Here is a 20,692-nt window from a genome sequence, read left to right as displayed (position 1 = left end):
CTTTAAGAAAAATCAATCATATTTCTCTATAGAAAATATTATTTGTAAATTATGAAAATCGCTTATTTTCTTAGAGAAGAAATCAATTTTTTATTGTATTTTAATTATTGTTACTGAAATCGATCTATTGTATAGTATATATTGTATTATTGAAAATTATATACTTTAAACTTTAAAACAAAACAAAAGATAGGTGTTTTCTCACATACATACACACATACACACATACGCGCGCATATATGCACATACACATTTCTGAAATTTAAAACTAATTTTTGAGAAATTGTTGAAAACCAATTTTCTTTTAAAATTTTTTCTTGTAAAATATCTTATAGGTCTTATAGAAATCTTTATCTTTAATAAATTGTATTATTTGATTTTTTTATATAACTATTTTTTAGTTATTTTATTATCGACTAAATTTCCAGAAATTATGATCAGAAGAACTGGTTTCTTCGGATGTAATGATTGATCGGCAAAATTCTGCTGCAAACCGCTGCTCTGTTCCTAGTGCATGATGCACAAAATTGTACAAAAAATAATTATCCATAAGATTAATCTATAAGAATAGTAGGCAGAAAAGTACGTAAGTGTAGTAATTTGATGCATGCTTGCTAATGTGTAAGATTTGCGAGACATAATCGCGCGCTTTCAGCATACAAGTTAATGATATTAATCGGTTTTATTGTTGCGGGAACAGAGAAGTTCTAAGAGACTTTTAATTTTTCGCATATTAACTTTAGAATTGAAAATAAAAGACGAATATTTGTGTTAATGCATCTATTGACAGAATGAAGAATAACTTACCTAAATTTATCAAAAGTGTCACGAATAAATAATTAAAACACATTAGCAAAAATAAAATTCAGTATAAAGCTATTATTTTATTAATCATTTGTATCTTTTTGATGCTCAATTATTATCAATAATGTTGATTTATAAATGTTGAGAATAATAAATCTTTTTAAAATATGGACAAAAAACAAGACTTTAATTTTTTGTAGAAAAAATTTCTAACGCATTTTTCGTATCGATCTCTTCATAATTTTATATTTTCTTTTGAACAATATTAAAGGTTCGAATTATTTCTTTAAATCTGCCCGAAATCGTTGCAATCCTTAAGTCTTTATATTTTATATATATATTACATATATTCAAATGCATGCAATATATCTTGTTCATTTTAACATAGGAAAAACTCAGATTATTTCGAATATTTCGAACTGATGAACAAATAGATTGAATATTTAAATAATTCATAAAAATGTTTAAGACAAATAATTGAGATATGATAAAAAGTAATTACATCCGAAATGAATGGAATTGTTTAATGATTGAATTTTTTAAAAACAATCCTTATCTAGCCATGAATTTTGAGAATTTCTAATTTTTTTTTATTGTTTCTTTTTTTTCTGAAAATCCATTATTAATAAATATAAACTTACTGTGTATTCATCCTATATTTTATATCTTTATAATTTATCTTATAGTTTATTTTTGTTATCCGCCAGACTCGAGACTTTTACACACATACATACATCATTGTTTCGACTCCAATTTTATCACACATGTGTGCAGAAAAAAGGACTCGAGTCCAAACACTACTGCGGAATCACGGTAGGAGATGTTCCTCCCGCGTAGCATTTTACGATCCGAAAGATTTAGAAAGGCGCGTTTGCGCCAACCTCATTGCAAGCAGATATTCAACTCTGCCGTTATATAGTATATAGACAAGCCATAATAGAAACTAAGTTAGTGAAGAAATAACGTATATAAATCTGCTGCAAAATCGAAGTTGTTGGCATTTTGCTATCTATGTTTTAATAAATGAATAAATGACTCATACTTTGTTACAATGTATCAAAATAAATATAGAAATGTATAACTGATTTTTTAATATAGCCTGCTTTTTCTATATTGTGAAATAATAGTGTATTATTAAATGTGCATTTCTAAGCAATATATCACTTTATATATATACATACACACGCATATATTCTTAGAATAAAATTTAATACATTTCAAAAAGTTACGTATTTTTCTATTAAACTCTTTGCTTTGTTGTAACTGTACAAGAAAAAAATTATTTACGTAATCGAGTTGACCTGGTCTCTCGTAAAGGTGTATTAATTTTATTTCGTTTTGAGGACGGTAATACGTCGACATCGTCATCGAATGCAATTTTCGTATTTTTCTTTTGTACATGTCCTTTTCTTTTACCTAAGAAAAAACAAAATAAATTCATTCATTCATCCCATTATCTTTAATTGCATATATCAATTGCCCCATTATTTATAAAAAAATTACACAGTCGAAAAATCATACATAATTGAAAGATCATATGCAGATGAAATAAACCATAAACTTAGAGTATTATATTTTCAATAATGTTTGATTAAATTCATTATATGTCATTAACTATTTTTATCTAATATTTATTATCCTATGTATGTATTAAAATATATTAAACAAATACCAAGCTTTCCAGGAGTTGAGGCATTTTTGTTTCTGACATCATCATTATCATTATTATCATCATCATTATTCTCTGCCGGATGAAAGACTTTTCCACTGGTCGATTCGTTTCTATTATTTCTCGCTAAGAAAAATAAATATAAAATACTTATATATATTTGTATATCTCTAATTTTGAATGTAAAAAATTAACTAAATCGACTTTATTCACTTACATTTTACAATAGGTGCATCGTCTACATCTTCCTCGGAATCATCTTCGGAGCTATCTTCATCGCTTTCATCATTCTTGTTCTTATATTTATTTTTACGAACGTTTTTCCTATTCTTCGGCATGATAGACGGTGGTGGCATCAGATGGCTATCTGCATCTTTTGTGTTTTTTATTTCGCTGTCTAAAAGTTCTTGTATTTTCTCTTCTAATTCTGTGCAAGCGGCATTAGCATCTGCTTTTTTCTTCGTTTGCTCAATGATATTTTGCAATGCCGTTAAGACCGGTTTATAATGAATTTTTTCTTTCAATAGCGATAAACTTTCGATAAGACGCCGTATACCTTATAAAAAAAGAGATTGGAATTAATTGTTTCTAACATAAATTTTATATTATTAAACATAAAATTACTTTACTTACTTTTTCCACTGAATTGTAATAGTGAAAGACAATAGGAAAGATCGCGCCATTGTCTTTCTGTGGTAGCTAATTTAAATCTAGTGCAAATTTTATCGATTATTGTATCAATTTGCCTCTCTTTTTGCATTAGACTGAGAATGTATCTGCGAATTATAACGTCAATGAAGCTTATAGTTTTTACTGCACATACTGCTAAACATAAGCTGCAATATTTACCTGATGGTTTCCTGAAATTGTTTTTCGTCTAAATTCAATTCAGGATCTGCTAAGCGCGACAATATGTCAGGCACTATATTATAGAGAGCGTTGCCTTTCTGGGCAAGTTGATTGAAGAATTCCTTTGTGTCCTGCTGTATTTGTTTATCCTCGTCAATAATGCAAAGGGCTAATTCTGAAACCTGTCCTTTCACTCGTATCATTTCTCTCATTATCAGATTCGATAACATACGAACACATGTTCTACGCACGTTCACATCCTCATCTCGAAGTCTATACAAATGTAAATATTAATATTAATAACAGTACATTGCAATTTCGCTAATTTCATATTTTTGTGAAAGAAATATATATATATATATATATATATATATATATATATATATGCAAATTAATATTAATCAATATTTAAAAAAGGAAATTTTGATTCTTAAAATCTTAATCTTTGAAAATCAGAGTAGAAATCAATTTACCTGCCATAGATGTGCTTTGACCATGGTTCTACTTGATTTGGAAATCTAGTAGCGAGATCACTCATTCCGACTAGCATGTTTGACCTTATTCCAGGATACGGCGATCGTTCCAATATAGTTACTAAAAGTTGTAGAGATTGTTCACAAAATATGGAACTCACCGTCATCATTTTGCTGAGCGTGAGCGAACCTGCGGCCTGTAGATTCTCATTATTGTATTTATCGTGATACTTGCATACATCCAATACCAGTGGACTGTAATAATTACACATATGTAAGTTGCGCCTATTCTATTCTTCGGTTATTATTCTTTCTGAGCGATTATCATTATCACAATACATACACAAATTTCGCAAGCAAGCCATCTCCAGTGACAATCTCGTTTTCCAGCGTGCTGTTCACGAACTCCGCTTCGGAATCATCTATCGCACCTTCTAAAGCTTCTTCGCCGTTATCTTCGCTAGTCACCGAGTTGGCTCTATTTTGTCTATTTGATGAGATCGATGCGTTTGCCGATTTAGACCTAATATCCGATGTTACAAACTCAGCTCTCGATACTTGTTTCTTGCTTTTACCCTGCATCTTTCGCACTACATCTCTACGCTTAAGTTCCTTGTAAATGGACATATCCAGATGAATCATTTGCCTAATAGCAACATGTCCAATTATATAGAGTAATTTGGAGAATACAGTGCATGACACATTCGGTGCTTGATTCGTTTCCTTATTCGTTAATTGACTCTTTTCAGTGATGTTCAACAACAATTCCTTTATCAATTTATCAGGTTGATTTGCCAACTGGAATTTGAAGCCAAATTTTCAATGCGATATTCTAAATGTATTTAATTAATACATAATAGTTCCACTTACGTGATATATAACGTTAATTGCATCCGTCGCGAAAGATATGTAAGCGTTCTCATCTGCACTGATAAAAGTGTCTATTAACAATATCAGGATTTGTTGAAACATATCATGATTGTTGGGATATCTATACAATGAGAAAGAATCTTTTTTATCGTAACTTTAAGAAACTTCAATCTATATATATATATATATATATATATATATATATATATATTTTCATCACTTTCAATAAACGCTGACCTCAGAGATGATTTTTCGATATCCTTGCTATTTTGTTTTATCTTTAATAACATTCTGCAAGTGTCTCGTGCAAAAAGAAGATCATCCTTCGCGCGCGGATCTAATCCTACTTTCACTAACACATCTAGATTATCAGTCACAATGTTAGATTCTGCCTGAGCTATCATCGTTAATATCATTAACGCAGTTCTGCTATCTATCGGAGATGTATCTGGATACTTTAGAGAGAACTTTTCCCATAATACCTGTGCAAATAACAATTAAAATTAAAATATGGAACTTATACATTAATAAATTTATTATAAAAAGTTTATTTGTAACTTAGATTATTATTTAAGATTATTTGTAACTTTTATCATTAAATAAGATGTGTATATTCAATATTAAATACCCGCAATAATTCGCTGTTTAATTCTCCGGCTTCATACCACGTTACGATCAATTGGACTAAAGCCGGGCTTTGTCCAGGTCGTAATTCCTTTAACAAGTTGATCAAACGACTGCTACGAATTACAGCTATTTGACGAGCCGATTGCTTGTCATTATTATTGTTGAGATAGATGTCTTTGTAGACCACAGCTATATTATTACGCACAGATTGATCGCGATGGAACACTTGAAAAAGAGCTTCGCGTATAGAATTGGCTGCACCAGTTACTCCAAACTGAAAAGCGGTTCCTAAAAATGTGCACGATTCAACGGCGTCGCCAGCACATGTAGAGAACAATAGTTTCTCTGCTATCGGTATCGCCTTTTCCAATTCAATCGCAAACTCGAGACAATTCTGCAAAAGAAATATATAATTACAATCAGTTCAAAAGAATCGCTTTATTAATTTTTGTCACGTACTGTATAATAATTTATAATGCGCTTTTGCTCCTCTTTTTTCTTGTTATCTTGCTCTAATTTGTTTGCGTCAACCGTATTCTCGTTTTCTGTTATTTTGTTCTCTGATTCTATAAAAATTTTCAGCAAAAAGGCGAATAGGCACTCCTCTTTAGCCGCAGTAGAAAGATCTCTCATATCAGGGGCTTCATCTAATATCATACAAGTCTTCCACAAATATGTCACAGCTTTCGTGACTTTTCGGCTTAATAATAATTGTCTCACACGTTCGAAAACATGATCTGCATCAATATTTTCTTTGTTTTCCGTACCTATATTAAGTAAAATCATGTATAATAGATCTTATAATCTTGTAAATGTTTTGTATGATAAAAGATATATATAAAATAAATAAATACATCAATAATATTAACAACTAATTAATAATTGACTAACATGATTCATCCACATATTCCATTTCATTTTCTAAAATCTGCTTTATTGCCGCTTTAATATCTGGCTGTAAAATATTCCAAAGTTCGAATCTTTGCATATGACCACGTCCACTAGAACTAGCGATTTGAGCTTGCAATTCTTGCAATTTTACTTTTTCTTTTTCCAACTTTTTGGAAAGTTCAACACAAGTCAACTACAATAGAAAAATACATAAAATCGAAGGTCAGTTTAATTATAAAAAAAAATAGTGCGTTTTCGAAATATGCGTACCTCACCAGCAAAAGGATTGCTTTGCAACATGGCACGCAATAATTGGAGAGCCTGTTTACGAACATTCGCGCTTTTATCTTCTAAGCGCAATGCAGTGGCGGCTAAAAGCTTCCCATATCTAGCTAATGGTACAGCACCATTACAACACAAGCGTTGCCACACTTGAAGCACCTTTGATCTGACATAAGCATGGCAATCCAACATATGATCCTCCAAATTGTTTAAGCATTCATCACGTTGTTCTTTCTGTTCATTCGTGAGGTTTTCGCCAGTTAACGCTTTTTGCACTACGATACCCAAGACTTCAATCACACAGTTTCTCATAGTATAAAACTGTAAAATATTTTCCAGCAAGATTTTCTAGTTAATTAAACTATTTCTCTAACTTTATATATTCAACTTAACATATCTCATATTGAACTATTGTTTAATAGAATTATGGAAAGAGAAATATGATAAAAACGTGCCTCATTCGATAGATAATCCATGATCTCATCGAGGACAGGAATTATAAGATCGGGTTGTGAGATTGCAATGTTTTCGAGAAATGTAGATACGTTACGATTTTCTACTTCACCAATTTCGCTCTGTCCGATTTCATTCATCACTTCCTTTATCAAACCTTTACAACCACATTCCATAGCCATATGTACTATTCCAGTTGCTATGGGTACTGCTAGTGAATCGCATAATTTCACCAACTGTAACATTGCAATTTGCATTACGTTCATATTTTTATAACAATACAAATTCATAAATAATTTACTAAAATATATATACCTGAATAATTCTCACAATGCAAGTAATTCCATGATTGTATCTTTTAATCAAAGTTCCCAAAATCTCAAATATAGTTTGTCTTATATGTTTTTGCTTTGTATCTTTACTCTGTTCTAATATTTTATAACATATCTGTGCTAAAGTCCTGCAAATATTACAATATTACAAAATTATATACTTCAATTTTGGAATCATATAACTTACATAACAAATGAATTTTCAACAATTGGTGGTCTCCAAATTTTATGCAATGGTACTTGTAGCCATCGATATAGAAGTTCCAAAGCTTTCTGTTTGGATAGCTCCCATTCTTCTTCAATATCAGACTTTGCACTTTTCTTAGACTGAAAATGATAATAAATTAATGTTTAATTATATAATTTTATAATATATAATTATATAAATAGCTCTTATACCTTCCCAATATTGATATTATTTGCATTTTTTGTCACACGTTCATCTATATGACCAACAAACCAAGAGAACAAATATGCTAACATATTGTTGATACATAAATATATTTTTCTGTCCTCTTCCTCTGTAATATCATTACCATGATCAAATATTTTTTCCAAATTATCCACAAGTATTTCCACAGCTGAAAAAATAATACTCTTATATATAAACTAATCAAATAATTTATTTTAATTAATTACAAAGATATATATATTATAAAAGAAAAATTTCTACTTATAATATATAATGTGGACTTTATAAAGAATAATTATAAAGTAAAGAATATTACCTTTATGAATCCTATTAAAACCACGCAAGCAAACTACAAGCTCCACTTTATTGCCATGAACAATGATAGAGAAAAAGGTGTCAAAATTATCCAAAATAAAATGCGAGCCATTTGCTTGCAATGCTGGTCGTGTATCTACAACACATTTCCAACATTATAAATTATTTAATTATTGCAATTGTTATTATACCAATAACTTATTGTTGTTAAAAACTTATTTAGAAATTATTTATTATTATTGTAGGACGAAAACTATATTTTTAATTGTAGAATTGGAAATAAGATTTATACATTGCAATTACCATCAAGAGCCTGTGATATCATTCGTAAAGGCACAACCTCTTCAACGAAATATTGTTCGGCATGAGACGTCAAAAGTTCGTCCGCCACCAAAGGAATCACAAAGTTTTTTACCATTTTGACTAATTGCAATTTTAATTGCAACAGTAGAGTCTTAAATCAGTATAAATCTTATAAATACTGCTGTAAACAAACAGTCCTCAATTAAGAGACATTACTAACCAACAGAAATATGCACGTCAAATTCGTTTCATTTTCAAATTCATTACTACCAATCTGCTGAAGAGAAGTTGCGTTCTAAAATTTACTCCTTGTAGAGAAGCATTCAATTGACCAATCAGGACAAAGAAATTTTTTTGTGTCTTTTATTCTGATTGGTCAATCGAAACTCGTGATAACCAATGACCGCATTTAATGGATTCAGCAATTGGATAAGTTACTAGATTTTCTGAGAATACTTTCCGATTCACGCATGATGCGCATGAAGTGACAGAAAATGTATAGTTCATGTCACGCATATTATACATTTTCTGTTACTTCATGCATGAATCGGAAAGTACTCCGAATGTGTTTGTCACCACGTGGGATTTTGTTTGAATTTCTTGCCATTCATTATCACCTGTGATTATCACTCGTGTATGGGACACAGACGTGGATCGTTTCACGTAGGGTTTGTTCTTTTTAGTTGCACTGCTGCACTAGTGCAGTAAGTTGGAAAGAGACAAACATACTTTCTTTCACTCTAACTAATTGCATATAGTCACGTGTGTATTTTCTGTTTGAATCCTATTTTTGAGTTTTCTCCTCTTTCCTAGAGAGAATTCTAATCATTTATTTTTTTTCTTTTTACTCAATCTTTTTTGTTTATTCACACAATATTAAGTAAAACTTGCCTAATATTACAAAATTAAAGTTAAAAGTAGTGTGGACAAGACTCTTCCTTGTTCTATACCAAAGGGAGAATGAGAAGAAGGTTTGATATTTTTCATTCATTTCATCATATCTTTTGTTTGATGTCTAGAAATGTCCAAAAGTGAGTTAGCTTTTGCTGAAGAGTTTTTGAAATTAGTTTTGCTTTACATGCCAGATTCTCCAATAAATATCGCTAGGTCAAAAGATATGTCTTTGACCAATGAACAATTATATAATAACAATTATATATAATGTTTGTTCATACATCACATGCTTTGTGCACTTTGGATAAAGGACAAAGAAGAGAATGATAATAATAATGATGCGAGTTCTGTTGCATGACAAAAAATCCCTATCATCACTCCAACAATTCTGATTTTTTCAAAGATTAATGGCATTGAAGACAATAAGATGCATATAAATCTCAGGATGAATCTCAATCTGGATGCATCACTATTATATTCTTTGAACCAACGCAAAATAAAAACAAGTTTATTTAAGAAGATATTTCTTTTATCCAAAAAAAGGTCCAAGGATAAAATATAGAAATAATTAACAAATTTATAGTAAAACATTTTAATGCAATAGTTCCAGTAATATGGTTTTTATATTAAACTCTTGTTTTGTGCAATTTGAAATTTATGTTATATAAAGATAATAAATTGCAATTTCAAATTGCAATTTATATCACATTTACTTTATACAAGTTAAAAGGATCTTACTTTATTAAAAGAATTCATCTTAGATTTGATTATAAATTAATATTATATAATTTTGTATATATATAATGCATTTTTTTATCTTAAATTTGTTTCTGAAAGATTTTATAACAATTATGATTGTTTATTTAACAATATTTTATTTCTCAGACTTTGCTGTATATGAATTTTTAGATATTTCCTTATATATATAATTGCTGTATTTATTTTTTTATATTTTTTTAAAAAATTGAATAAAGTATTAATTTTTACAGACAGCTATATTATTTTTTTAAAGAAAAGATTTATTAAAACATATATTTTAAGAAAAAATAAATTGTATAAATAGCAAGCTAAAAAAATAAATTATATAGTGTGTATCAAATACTATATATAAAATGAAAATAATTAAAAGAAAAAGTTTTTGATTGTTATTTTTAATTTTTCTCCCCCTCTGTCATTTATATAAACATGATAAATACACAATTTTATATAAATTATATTACATCTACGTGCTATTTTCTCATGTGCAACTGATTATAATTATTTATTTGTACAAGTTACACTGTCAGAGCATGTGCAAATATAAAATCTATAGTTTTAAAGTACGTCCATATAATCTATATCTGCTCCAATATCAAGAAAATCATCAGCATAGTCTTGAACATGTCTTTGTGTTAATGGATGTTCAGAATGATCTGGATCATCTGTTACAGGACTAGGTGGTGGATTCGAAACTGTACGATCAGAATCTAATGGCATTCTATCCATGCCTTCACCTCGTCGTAATCTTGCTTGTTCTGCAATTTGTTTTGTAGAGAGTTCTGCTCTTGTTAATAAAGTTGGTAAATCTTTTTCGGATTTATCTGTAATTTAAAAGTATATATATATATTATATTTGTGCATTATTTTATTCTTTTATACAAGTTAATATTTTAAAATAAATATAATGAAATATTAAAATTTTATAAAATATTTACTTTCAAAGCTTTTCATTAATTCTTGTGTTTTCTGTCGTCTGTCATTGATACTAGCTTTCTTTCTTTGCTCACTGGTCTCTTTTTGATCGTAATAAAATATCTCTCTTATTTTTTCTTGAGGGATATGCTTGTCATTTTTTACTAACCAAAAATATACTCCACCAGCAGTTCTTCTACGAGATCCATTCATTATTAACATTCCACCATTCTCTTCAATTTCTTTGGTTTTTTGAAAAAAATCAATAGCTTTTTCTTTACCAATTATATCCACTACTCGTCCTATAAGATATATAAATATAAATATAAATATATAATTTTTAATGTTTATATATAAGAAAAGAGGTATCTTTTTATTCTTGAATCCTTGATATAACACTATCATTATAATATCAAATGTAAAACAAAACTAAATTAACAATAAGTTTTCTTAGATTTAAATGAAAATTAAAATTGTTACCTATATGAATTCCTAAAACTTAATATTGCTAGAATTTATTTTCTTCTTTATTTATTAATTGAAACCAATTATTTTATAAGTAAAGATTTTTTTAAACAAAATCAAAATTCAAATTTGTTAAACAATTTGTCATTAAAACTGAATGCAATAAAAGTGAATTTATCTCATTTATCAGGAAAGAAAATAATAAGTATTAATATAAAGATACTTACTTATAAGAAGTTCTTTTTTCTCACTGAGTTTAGTCGTTATATCTATAGCAATATCAGCATCTGTTGAATCTACAGTTGTAGACAAGTCTGCTACTATTCTAACAGAGCCTTTCTGATTGTCAGATTCCATGGAGTTTTTCCTTTTTCCTAACCTAAGTTTTACATTATGTCTGTCTGAATTTGTTCTCTTGTTAGTTAACCTCTGTTCAACATCTTTTTCATCATCAGAACTATTATTATTACAAGATTCTCTGCCATTCTGTGCATATCGCAAAGTAAAATTATAACTTTCAACGCTACGTTCTTGATACAATTTCTTTGTAACACCAAATGATATTAAGTCCTCAGTTAAAGATTCTTCTTGCATTTGTGTACACCATACCTTATATTTATCATTTTTAGTTGTACAGTCTTTTGATAAGTTATGCTTTTTTAATTTAAGTTTAGGTCTTTTAATGTTAATATGTGTCGAATCTGAATCAGAATCACTTTCAGAATCTGCAGAATTATCAGATTCATCATTGTATCGCATGTTTGTACATACATCTGTGACAGGTGCTACATAAGGTCTTTGCAAAACATTATATGTTCCAAAAACGTCGTTTGGCTATATAAAAAAAAAAAGAAAAAGTAATTATTAAAAAATATATTCTTATAGATTATATATTTTTCAATAAATATTCTAATAAAAAAATAATAGTTTATTAAGAAAATTATCTAAAATCTTAAACTAAGATATAACTAAGTTAAATATAGATAAGAAGGAATAGTTATATCATTATTTTGAATCATGATATATATTGCAATACAAGGCAAAGTATAATAATCTATTTTGTTTTGTACAAACCATCTAAAACACAAATTGCTATAAAATATATATATACAAATAAATATGAGATTTTAATAAATAATATAAAAACAAGAAGTAAATAGATTAATAAGAACCAAATATATACAGGGTAGAATTATCTTGAAAAAAATTTTGTTTCTTGTTGAGCCGTTTTCAGGCCTAACTATTAACAAAATGATATATATTGTACAATCTTATATTCTGTCTTCACCTGTATATATGTTTTAATGGATTATGTTTTAGACATAAATTAGACATAAATTATTAACACAAAACAAGATAAATCAACGTCTATGATAATAAATATCAATTATCTTAATATATGGAAGGAAATTATATATAATATTGATGGTATTATATATCCTCCATGTGTATACTATTATACCATATATTGCAATATATGTACCTAAATCACATGATAAAAATAAATTAAATTATAATAGAAAAATATAGATAAAGAAATTATATTCCGTGCAATTATACTCTTTAATCGTTAAGAAAATAAGAGTCGTCAATTGCATGGTGAGCTTACATAATGAGGTTAGATTTCTATGAAATGAAAATTTCTCAGTGACTGACCTCATCGTCAACGATTTCACCATCTTCCAATTCCAATGGTTCCGCTTCCATGCTTTTTATCAGAGATTATTTATTTATCTTTTTATATATAAAGAGAAATATAAAAGAGATGTTTTACAAAATCAATACTTTCAATCTATATCATGAAACAAGTACACACTTTCTCTTTCTCTCTTTCCTTTTTTCGCAAACGATGATATCTCAATCAGTCTCAAGCCTTAGAAATGTACAATATTTGTGTTTTTTTTCCATTTGATTTCTCTGACAAGCATGTAAGAAATTTTTAATACTCAACCTACTTTTCACGAACATAGAGCGTTAAACATTAAGCTAACATGCCTAGAGATACTACCGCACTCTTTCTTTCTTCGTGCATAGATATATAAAATAGCAAAGAGAGGGTTTAGAAATAGACGCAAGCGGGGTATACATCGGAATGCGATCTTCTTCGTTCCTTATCGGGATTGGTGGATAACGTTGCAGTGTTGTTTTCAGAGATGCGTTTTTCTGCGCGTGCGCAGATATAATTTCAGTGAAATTTAGAGATGCAGCGAATAAATTAATGCGGGGTCTACAATGCGGGTGGCACCCGATTGCCACGTCGCCAATTGGCCAATTCAAAATAGGACTCTCTGATTGGTTAATCGTTGCTGGTTACCCTAGGCACAGGTCGATATAATTGGCTGTGGTCAATCGCAACGTGGTCAAACGGAACGCTCCCTACAATGCGAGTCTCAGCGTCGCGAAGACGGTCGTAACATTCTTTGTTTCCAGTCGTAGTCGCAGTCGCTCGAGTTGGTTCAATTCAAATTCCAACGACGACGACCACAATATGGCCGCTATTCATAGTCCGATCTTATATTTAAGATCGTCTTAAGTCTGCTTGGAGGTTGACTTAAGACCTCATTGAACCAATCAAATAGCTGCGTAGCATTTCAAGCTCGAACTTAAGATGATCTCAAATATAAGATCGGACTATGAATACCGGCCTCAGTCTTCTCTCTCTTTAGGAATTAAGGCCCTTGCACAATGCTAGGGAACAGGCAAGAAGAATAGAAATAGGAATCTATTCTCTTCTCTATTGGCAAATATTTTCTATTCCGCGTATTTATTGGTGAATAGTTTCTATTCCTTATTTCTATTCCTTATTTGTCTGTTGCCTAGCATTGTGCAAGGGGCTTTATACACGTGACTGAAACGTAAAGCGTCTGCTGGCGCTTGCGCTGTTTGCGCGAAATTTCATCCCTCCAATTCTCAACAATAGATCCAAAGCGCGCCGAATTGTCTAGGGCACAACGAGGTTTCTAAAATAGAGCTTACTGGTTGTAAGTTAAATGAATGATATTCTCTGAAATCCATTTTTATGTTATTTGTACCAGAGCAAGACAATGCCGAAGGTAAATACGATACTTAATTATTTCACGTCTCCAAAAACTGTCAAAAAGCCGGAGACGAAGAAAGGAAGCGCAGAAAATTCGCAGACACCCAAAGCAGAACAAAAGAGAAAAGGTTTGTCTCGAAAAAGATGTTTCTGAAAATGCATCATGAAATACTTGTCTTTAACATTAGTGTATCGAGATGAAATAAATTATTGCTTTGTACGTTATTTTCCAATTTATAGATGTGAGATTTTGATTCATGTAATTTGAATATAAAATCCACACATATAATTGCAATAACATAGAGCTTTTGATTTATTTTAAATATCTTAAAATGTTATATAATTAAAACACAAATTACACACACACACACGTATACACTATATATAATTTATAAGTTATTACTGTTATGATTCTTGTGATTATTATATATACATATGATTATACATAGAGCTTATTGGAAATAATGGAAAAGAAAATCAAAATACCTATGATAAAAAAAGATCATATAAAAAAAATGATGATAAGGAAGATAATGAACCTGTAAAAATCAAGAGAAGGCGCTTAATTATTCCTGATGATGATTCCGATGAAGATATTGAAAATGAATTCAAAACAGGTTTGTAAATTACATAAGTAATAATATTCTTCAATCATTATCTTAAATTAAGACCATTATAGATCCCAAAAGTGAAGAATCTGAATCAACTTTGGAAAAAGATATAGAAGATGAATCTTCAGAAACAGAGGAAGAAACACCAAAAGTAAGAATGATATATTTCAATCTATTCTAAATATTAGCACTATTATAAAAAAAAACTTGTATTTAATATTCTTATATTTTTTTTCAAAGAAGAAAAAGAAATCCAATGCTAAATCCAAGTCAGAACAAGCATCATATAAAGCAGTGAGTATATAATTGCAAAATTGATTGCTTTTATATTTAATTTTTACTTTTTTGATTAATGTATATTTATGAATCTTATAATTTAATAATACATCTAATAATACATTTGATAAATTAGGATAAAAAGGAATTGAAACAGTCTGTACAAAATCAGACTATGAGCAATGGACTTGCCACTACACATGTTTGGCCTCACTTGAAATTGGATTTTTTGCAACCAGAGAAAATAAGGGACATACAGAGGAGAACCCTAAAAGATCCAGATTATGATTCCAGAACGGTTTATGTGCCAGTTGATTTTTTAAACAATCAAACTCCTGTAAGAATCTTTAATAAAATCGGAATCATTAAATGCTATTACCATGCATCAACATTAATAATTAATCATCTTAAAATTTGTTTAGGCAATGAGACAATGGTGGGAGTTAAAAAGTAAGCATTTTGACTGCGTACTTTTCTTCAAAGTCGGCAAATTCTACGAGTTGTACCACATGGATGCAGTTATTGGTGTTAATGAGCTTAGTCTCACATATATGCGAGTAAGTCTACATATTAGGAATGTTAAAATTACTTATGAAAAATGCATTCTGTGATTTATTACTTATTGTTAAAGGGTGAATTCGCACACTCTGGATTTCCCGAAATCGGCTATGGTCGTTATTCGGCAAGCCTAATAGAAAGAGGTTACAAGGTTGCGCGAGTCGAGCAAACCGAAAATCCGGAGATGATGGCAACGCGCTGCAGTAAAAGTATGAAGTCTTATAAAATAATACATTTATGTTTTTACTTATATACATACAGCTATGTAATTGGCATTGTATAAAATATCTCCTAGAAATGATGGATATTTGTCTTTTTATTTTACAGTGATTAAGACAACAAAGTTTGACAAAGTTGTGAAACGAGAAATTTGTCAAATTAGTACAAGGGGCACTAGAGTATATACACCATTAGATGTAGAAGCATCTTCACCAAATTCCAATTATCTGTTATCTTTAGTAGAAAGATGTGATCCTGGTCAGACAAACAGTTCTTTTGGAGTATGCTTCATAGATACAACAATAGGCGAATTTAATCTCAGTCAATTCGATGATGACTATTGCAATTCTAGATTGTTAACTCTACTGGCTCATCATCCACCAATGCATGTATGGGACATAATTACGATTTAATTATTGTTAACAATAATGAAATTATTGTTAACAATGTTGTTACAACTTATGACTTCTATTTTCAGGTAATATATGAACGTGGTAATCTATCGCGAAAGATTTTGCAGCTTATAAATAACACTCTACCAGCAGCGCTAAAAGAACCGCTACAGCGCGAAGCACAATTCTGGTCTGCTACAACTACATTAAAAGTTAGTATAGATAATATTAGTATATACATACATATTGTACATATAGTATTTATTACATGATAAATGTTTGTTTTCCTCTTTTTGAAGAATCTTCATGAAGGTAATTATTTCAAGAAGGAGGAAGATTCCGACTTTGCTTGGCCTGCAGGTTTAAAATCATATCTTAATGAAGGTATTTATGTATAATCATTTTTTGCAAAATTTTTGCTTTATATTTTTGTATGTGATACACAATTATCGTTATATTATTGTTATGAATTAGGAGATAGCTTGGGTTTAACGCCAGCCAGTAACAAAGAATTAGCAGTACATGCACTAGGAGGCTGTGTATACTTATTAAAAGACTTCCTGCTTGAACAACAACTATTGGCACAAGGTTGCTTTAATACTTACATTCCGCCGGATTTCTCAGCTGCAAACAATCGCGCAGGTCTCAGTTATACAAACACTATGGTGATAGATGCTGTTACAATAAAAAACTTAAGAATTTTTGGAGAGAATTCGCTTAATAGTGTTTTAGACCATTGCTGTACTGCATTTGGTAAAAGGTAAATTTTTATATACTAGCTTTTCATGTAAACTTTATTCTATACACTGACAAAAATATATATATTCCTTTTAGATTGTTGCGTGAATGGATCTGTAGGCCATCTTGTCGTAAAGATATTATAATAAAACGCCAGAAAGCTGTGCAGGAATTGGTAGATCGAATAGATATGATACAGTCAGCTCGCGCAATTTTATCAACACTGCCAGATCTTGAAAGATTATTAAGCAAGTAAGTTACAAAATCTTACTTGGAATGACAAATTTTTGAAATTTATATGTATCAATAATCATTTATATGTGTTGATGCGAGCGCGCACGCGCGCGTGTGTGTATATGTATGAAATATTTCCTAAAATATTCAATTTTTGATGATTTTATTACTAATACTTATTAATACTTTTGCATACATATATTTTTTTTATAATATGAAACATCCCAATAAATTTCAAAAAACTAAAAAGAGATTTGTCAGTTACTAAAAAAGATTTGTTTATATCTTTAATAGTTGTTTGTAAAAATGATTTGTAACAATTTATATGAGGTACTCTATACATATCTTCTGCTTTAATAGAATACATGCTCAAGGAAATGCAGCTAAAATGAAAAATCATCCTGATGGCAGAGCCATAATGTTTGAAGGCCCAACGTATTCAAAGAGAATAATTGTAGAGTTTACTATGACACTTGCTAAATTTGAAGAAGTTTTGAAATTTATTGAACTATTTAATGGTATATTTATTTTATTTATATTTTATTTAAATTTAGCAAATTTTATATTCTTTCGGTAATTCAATCGTTTTTTTACAGATTTTGAAAGTAATTTGATAAGCCATTGTACACAATATGAACCAAATGGTGATTTCCCTCAATTAAGGGAAATATTAGACTACTTTAAGGTAATGTTTTCATTTTCAATAATTCCTCTGATCATTTATTTATTAATTAAAATCTTTATTATTTATCTTTTTTATTTAATGTACCTATTTCAGACTGCATTTGATCACGAAGAAGCTAAAAAGCAAGGTTGTATTGTTCCTAAAAAAGGAGTAGATGCTGAATATGATTTAGTCTTGACTGAACTTGCAAAGAACAAGAAAGATTTAGATAAATATTTGGAAAAACAAAAACAGCATTTTGACGCAAATATATCATTTTTTGGGACAGATAAGAAACGTTATCAAATTGAAGTTCCTGAGTCACGAGTTAAGAAAGTTGGTCCCGGATATGAACTACAGTCACAAAGAAAAGGTTTTAAGCGTTATTATACTGCTGAAGCAAAGGTAAAAGTAATAATTTATATTTAAAAAGAGCTTGTCTTTCTTCCTCTTCCTTTCTCTCTTTTTTTTGTGATAAAATATCTTTAATATTACACAAAATTAATTGATTATTGTAGGAACTTTTAGCAAGACAGATAAATACAGAAGAGCATAGAGATAAAGTACTGAAGGATCTTAACAGAAGAATATTTGCGCAATTTAGTGAAAAATATGATATGTGGCATAGAGCCATTTACAAAGTAGCTACTATGGATGTGCTTATTTCTCTCGCGGATTATGCTCGAAACGGTGATATGTGTATACCAGAGATTCATGATGGATTAGACGGTGAGGTAATGGAATCGTTTAGATATTGCTTATTAAAATTATTAAAAATGCTTATTAATTTATCGAGAAAATATGACAACAAATATGTAATTCTTATAGATCTTTATCAAAATAAGAGACGGAAAACACCCTTGTATTATATCTGATAACTTTATTCCCAATGATACCCTATTGGCGACTGATGATACTGCCTCCTTGATGATTCTAACAGGACCGAACATGGGAGGCAAATCAACTCTCATGCGTCAAGTGGGCTTGATCACAATCATGGCGCAGATAGTAAGTTCTATGAGAATAATGCGCACGAGTGAAATTAAAATGATGAGTTATAAGTATAAAATGTGAATTCAATTGTTTTGCATAAATAGGGGAGCTATGTTCCAGCTAGTTCATGTTGTATAACATTGGTGGATCGTATTTTTACCCGCTTGGGTGCTAACGACGATATTCTGACTGGACAGAGTACGTTCTTGGTTGAACTGAATGAAACTGCCACGATGTTGCAACACGCCACACCCTATTCCTTGGTTCTTCTTGATGAGTTAGGTAAAGATAACTTATTGATTATCGATTTATTCATTCTTCATTTTAAATATCAAACTGATGAAAATATTCCTTAAATTGATAAAAAATATATTCTATTCTAGGACGCGGCACATCAACCTATGATGGTACAGCAATAGCAGCTTCGGTTGTTGACGCATTAACTAAGTTAAAATGTCGTACATTATTCTCGACTCATTATCATTCTTTGGTCGAAGATTACAAGACCAATAAAGAGGTCACATTAGCTCATATGGTGAGAAAATCTTATAATTACAATAATATAAATCTTTTGTTAAAAAATACATACATTAATTTATGTATTGTTATTTTATTACACATATTTATCGATACCAATTTATTTTTAAAAATTTTATAAAATCCTCTTTTGTAAATTTTAATTTTGTTTAGGCATGCATGGTAGAAACGGGAGAAGAGGAAAACGTATCAGAAGAGACGGTAACGTTTTTATACAAGCTCAGTGAAGGAGCTTGCCCGAAATCTTATGGATTCAATGCCGCTCGACTAGCAGGCATACCATCTATTATCACAAAGAAAGCGCATGAGATCGCTAGTAAGATGGAACAAGAAACTAATGACAAACACATTTTTATTGCTCTCTGTAAAGCCAACGGTGCTCAAATGAGAAATTTTATTACTGCTCTTTAATGTGCCAAATACATTATTACACAAGCACGTTGAATAAATATTCATATAATCTTTTAATTGTATCAGATATAATAATCGTAATTATAAATCGTATAATAAATCATATTCATCATCATTATTCAAAGAATAATTATTTTTTGTGGCTAGATTCGTAAATTATAAATAACCTTAACCAATTAATTACTAATTCGGAAATAATATAGAAAAATAGGCATTACACTGTTTCCAGGGAGAAACAAAGCAAAGTAATTTGCTTACAAAATTTTATTCATCATTGTCAGAGTATAAAAAGGCTACTTTTTTGTGACAAATATATTGTGTATGTTATAATTTAATTTTACTCACATCAAACCATTGCGTAAAAATTTGCATAGAAAAAAAAGCGAAACATGTGCACGATTCTTTGCGTAAAATAAATACATTCAATTTATGTACTACACCCGCTACACTATCGTAAAAAAAAAAGAAGCGAGGTGATGACGAACATATTAAAATACTTATAAGAGTGAGAAATAAATATATCATCTAAATGCGCGCATTTCATATAAATTATACGATGATATATTTTTGATTTTTGGGAAATTTCTGATTATATCATAGCAAAACCACATTAATATTATAAACAGCAGGTATATTGGTATAATATCTTTTTCATTCAAAAATCATGGGGAAAAAATAAAATGATATTTTTTCATTGATCGCGTTCTTTTGA

At 29.7% G+C, this 20,692-nt stretch overlaps 3 protein-coding genes across 5 annotated transcripts; 1 reads left to right on the top strand and 2 right to left on the bottom strand.

The window, feature by feature from the left end:
- Positions 1-617: 617 nt before the first annotated feature.
- Positions 618-8,522, bottom strand: LOC105255560 (condensin complex subunit 1). Its single transcript, XM_011264895.3, has 20 exons — positions 8,501-8,522; positions 8,281-8,431; positions 7,979-8,113; positions 7,650-7,831; positions 7,438-7,577; positions 7,234-7,378; positions 6,921-7,154; positions 6,454-6,786; positions 6,184-6,376; positions 5,752-6,059; positions 5,294-5,686; positions 4,903-5,147; positions 4,666-4,786; positions 4,139-4,593; positions 3,796-4,050; positions 3,323-3,595; positions 3,107-3,249; positions 2,691-3,029; positions 2,477-2,599; positions 618-2,220 (listed from the first exon to the last, which is right to left on the bottom strand). The coding sequence occupies exons 2-20, from the start codon at positions 8,393-8,395 to the stop codon at positions 2,084-2,086; spliced, it is 4,269 nt and encodes a 1,422-aa protein (XP_011263197.2). The 5' UTR covers positions 8,396-8,431; positions 8,501-8,522; the 3' UTR covers positions 618-2,083.
- Positions 8,523-10,340: 1,818 nt separating this feature from the next.
- On the bottom strand, positions 10,341-13,306 carry LOC105255592 (phosphorylated adapter RNA export protein). The gene is made up of 4 exons (XM_025406491.1): positions 12,967-13,306; positions 11,538-12,144; positions 10,869-11,147; positions 10,341-10,754 (listed from the first exon to the last, which is right to left on the bottom strand). The coding sequence occupies exons 1-4, from the start codon at positions 13,015-13,017 to the stop codon at positions 10,489-10,491; spliced, it is 1,203 nt and encodes a 400-aa protein (XP_025262276.1). The 5' UTR covers positions 13,018-13,306; the 3' UTR covers positions 10,341-10,488.
- A 690-nt stretch (positions 13,307-13,996) lies between these two features.
- Positions 13,997-20,321, top strand: LOC105255559 (probable DNA mismatch repair protein Msh6). Of its 3 annotated transcripts, XM_025406465.1 has the most exons (21): positions 13,997-14,266; positions 14,346-14,475; positions 14,797-14,964; positions 15,027-15,109; positions 15,199-15,252; positions 15,371-15,571; positions 15,657-15,791; positions 15,866-16,001; positions 16,120-16,400; positions 16,490-16,615; positions 16,703-16,787; positions 16,878-17,163; positions 17,238-17,393; positions 17,736-17,893; positions 17,972-18,060; positions 18,154-18,444; positions 18,558-18,773; positions 18,868-19,047; positions 19,137-19,314; positions 19,416-19,567; positions 19,723-19,980. In XM_025406465.1, the coding sequence occupies exons 2-21, from the start codon at positions 14,355-14,357 to the stop codon at positions 19,978-19,980; spliced, it is 3,354 nt and encodes a 1,117-aa protein (XP_025262250.1). In that variant the 5' UTR covers positions 13,997-14,266; positions 14,346-14,354. The 3 variants fall into 3 exon arrangements, with proteins under 3 accessions (XP_025262250.1, XP_025262252.1, XP_025262251.1); XM_025406467.1 differs by having other exon boundaries at positions 13,997-14,475; positions 15,202-15,252; XM_025406466.1 differs by lacking the exon at positions 13,997-14,266 and having other exon boundaries at positions 14,355-14,475; positions 19,723-20,321.
- The last annotated feature ends 371 nt before the right edge of the window (positions 20,322-20,692 follow it).

The sequence above is a fragment of the Camponotus floridanus genome, unplaced genomic scaffold (genome assembly GCF_003227725.1).
Source record: "Camponotus floridanus strain SB8 unplaced genomic scaffold, Cflo_v7.5 scaffold145, whole genome shotgun sequence".
NCBI classification, from domain to species: Eukaryota; Metazoa; Arthropoda; class Insecta; order Hymenoptera; family Formicidae; genus Camponotus; species Camponotus floridanus.
Note: the sequence above shows the minus strand (reverse complement) of the source record. Positions and strands in the feature narration are given on the sequence as shown.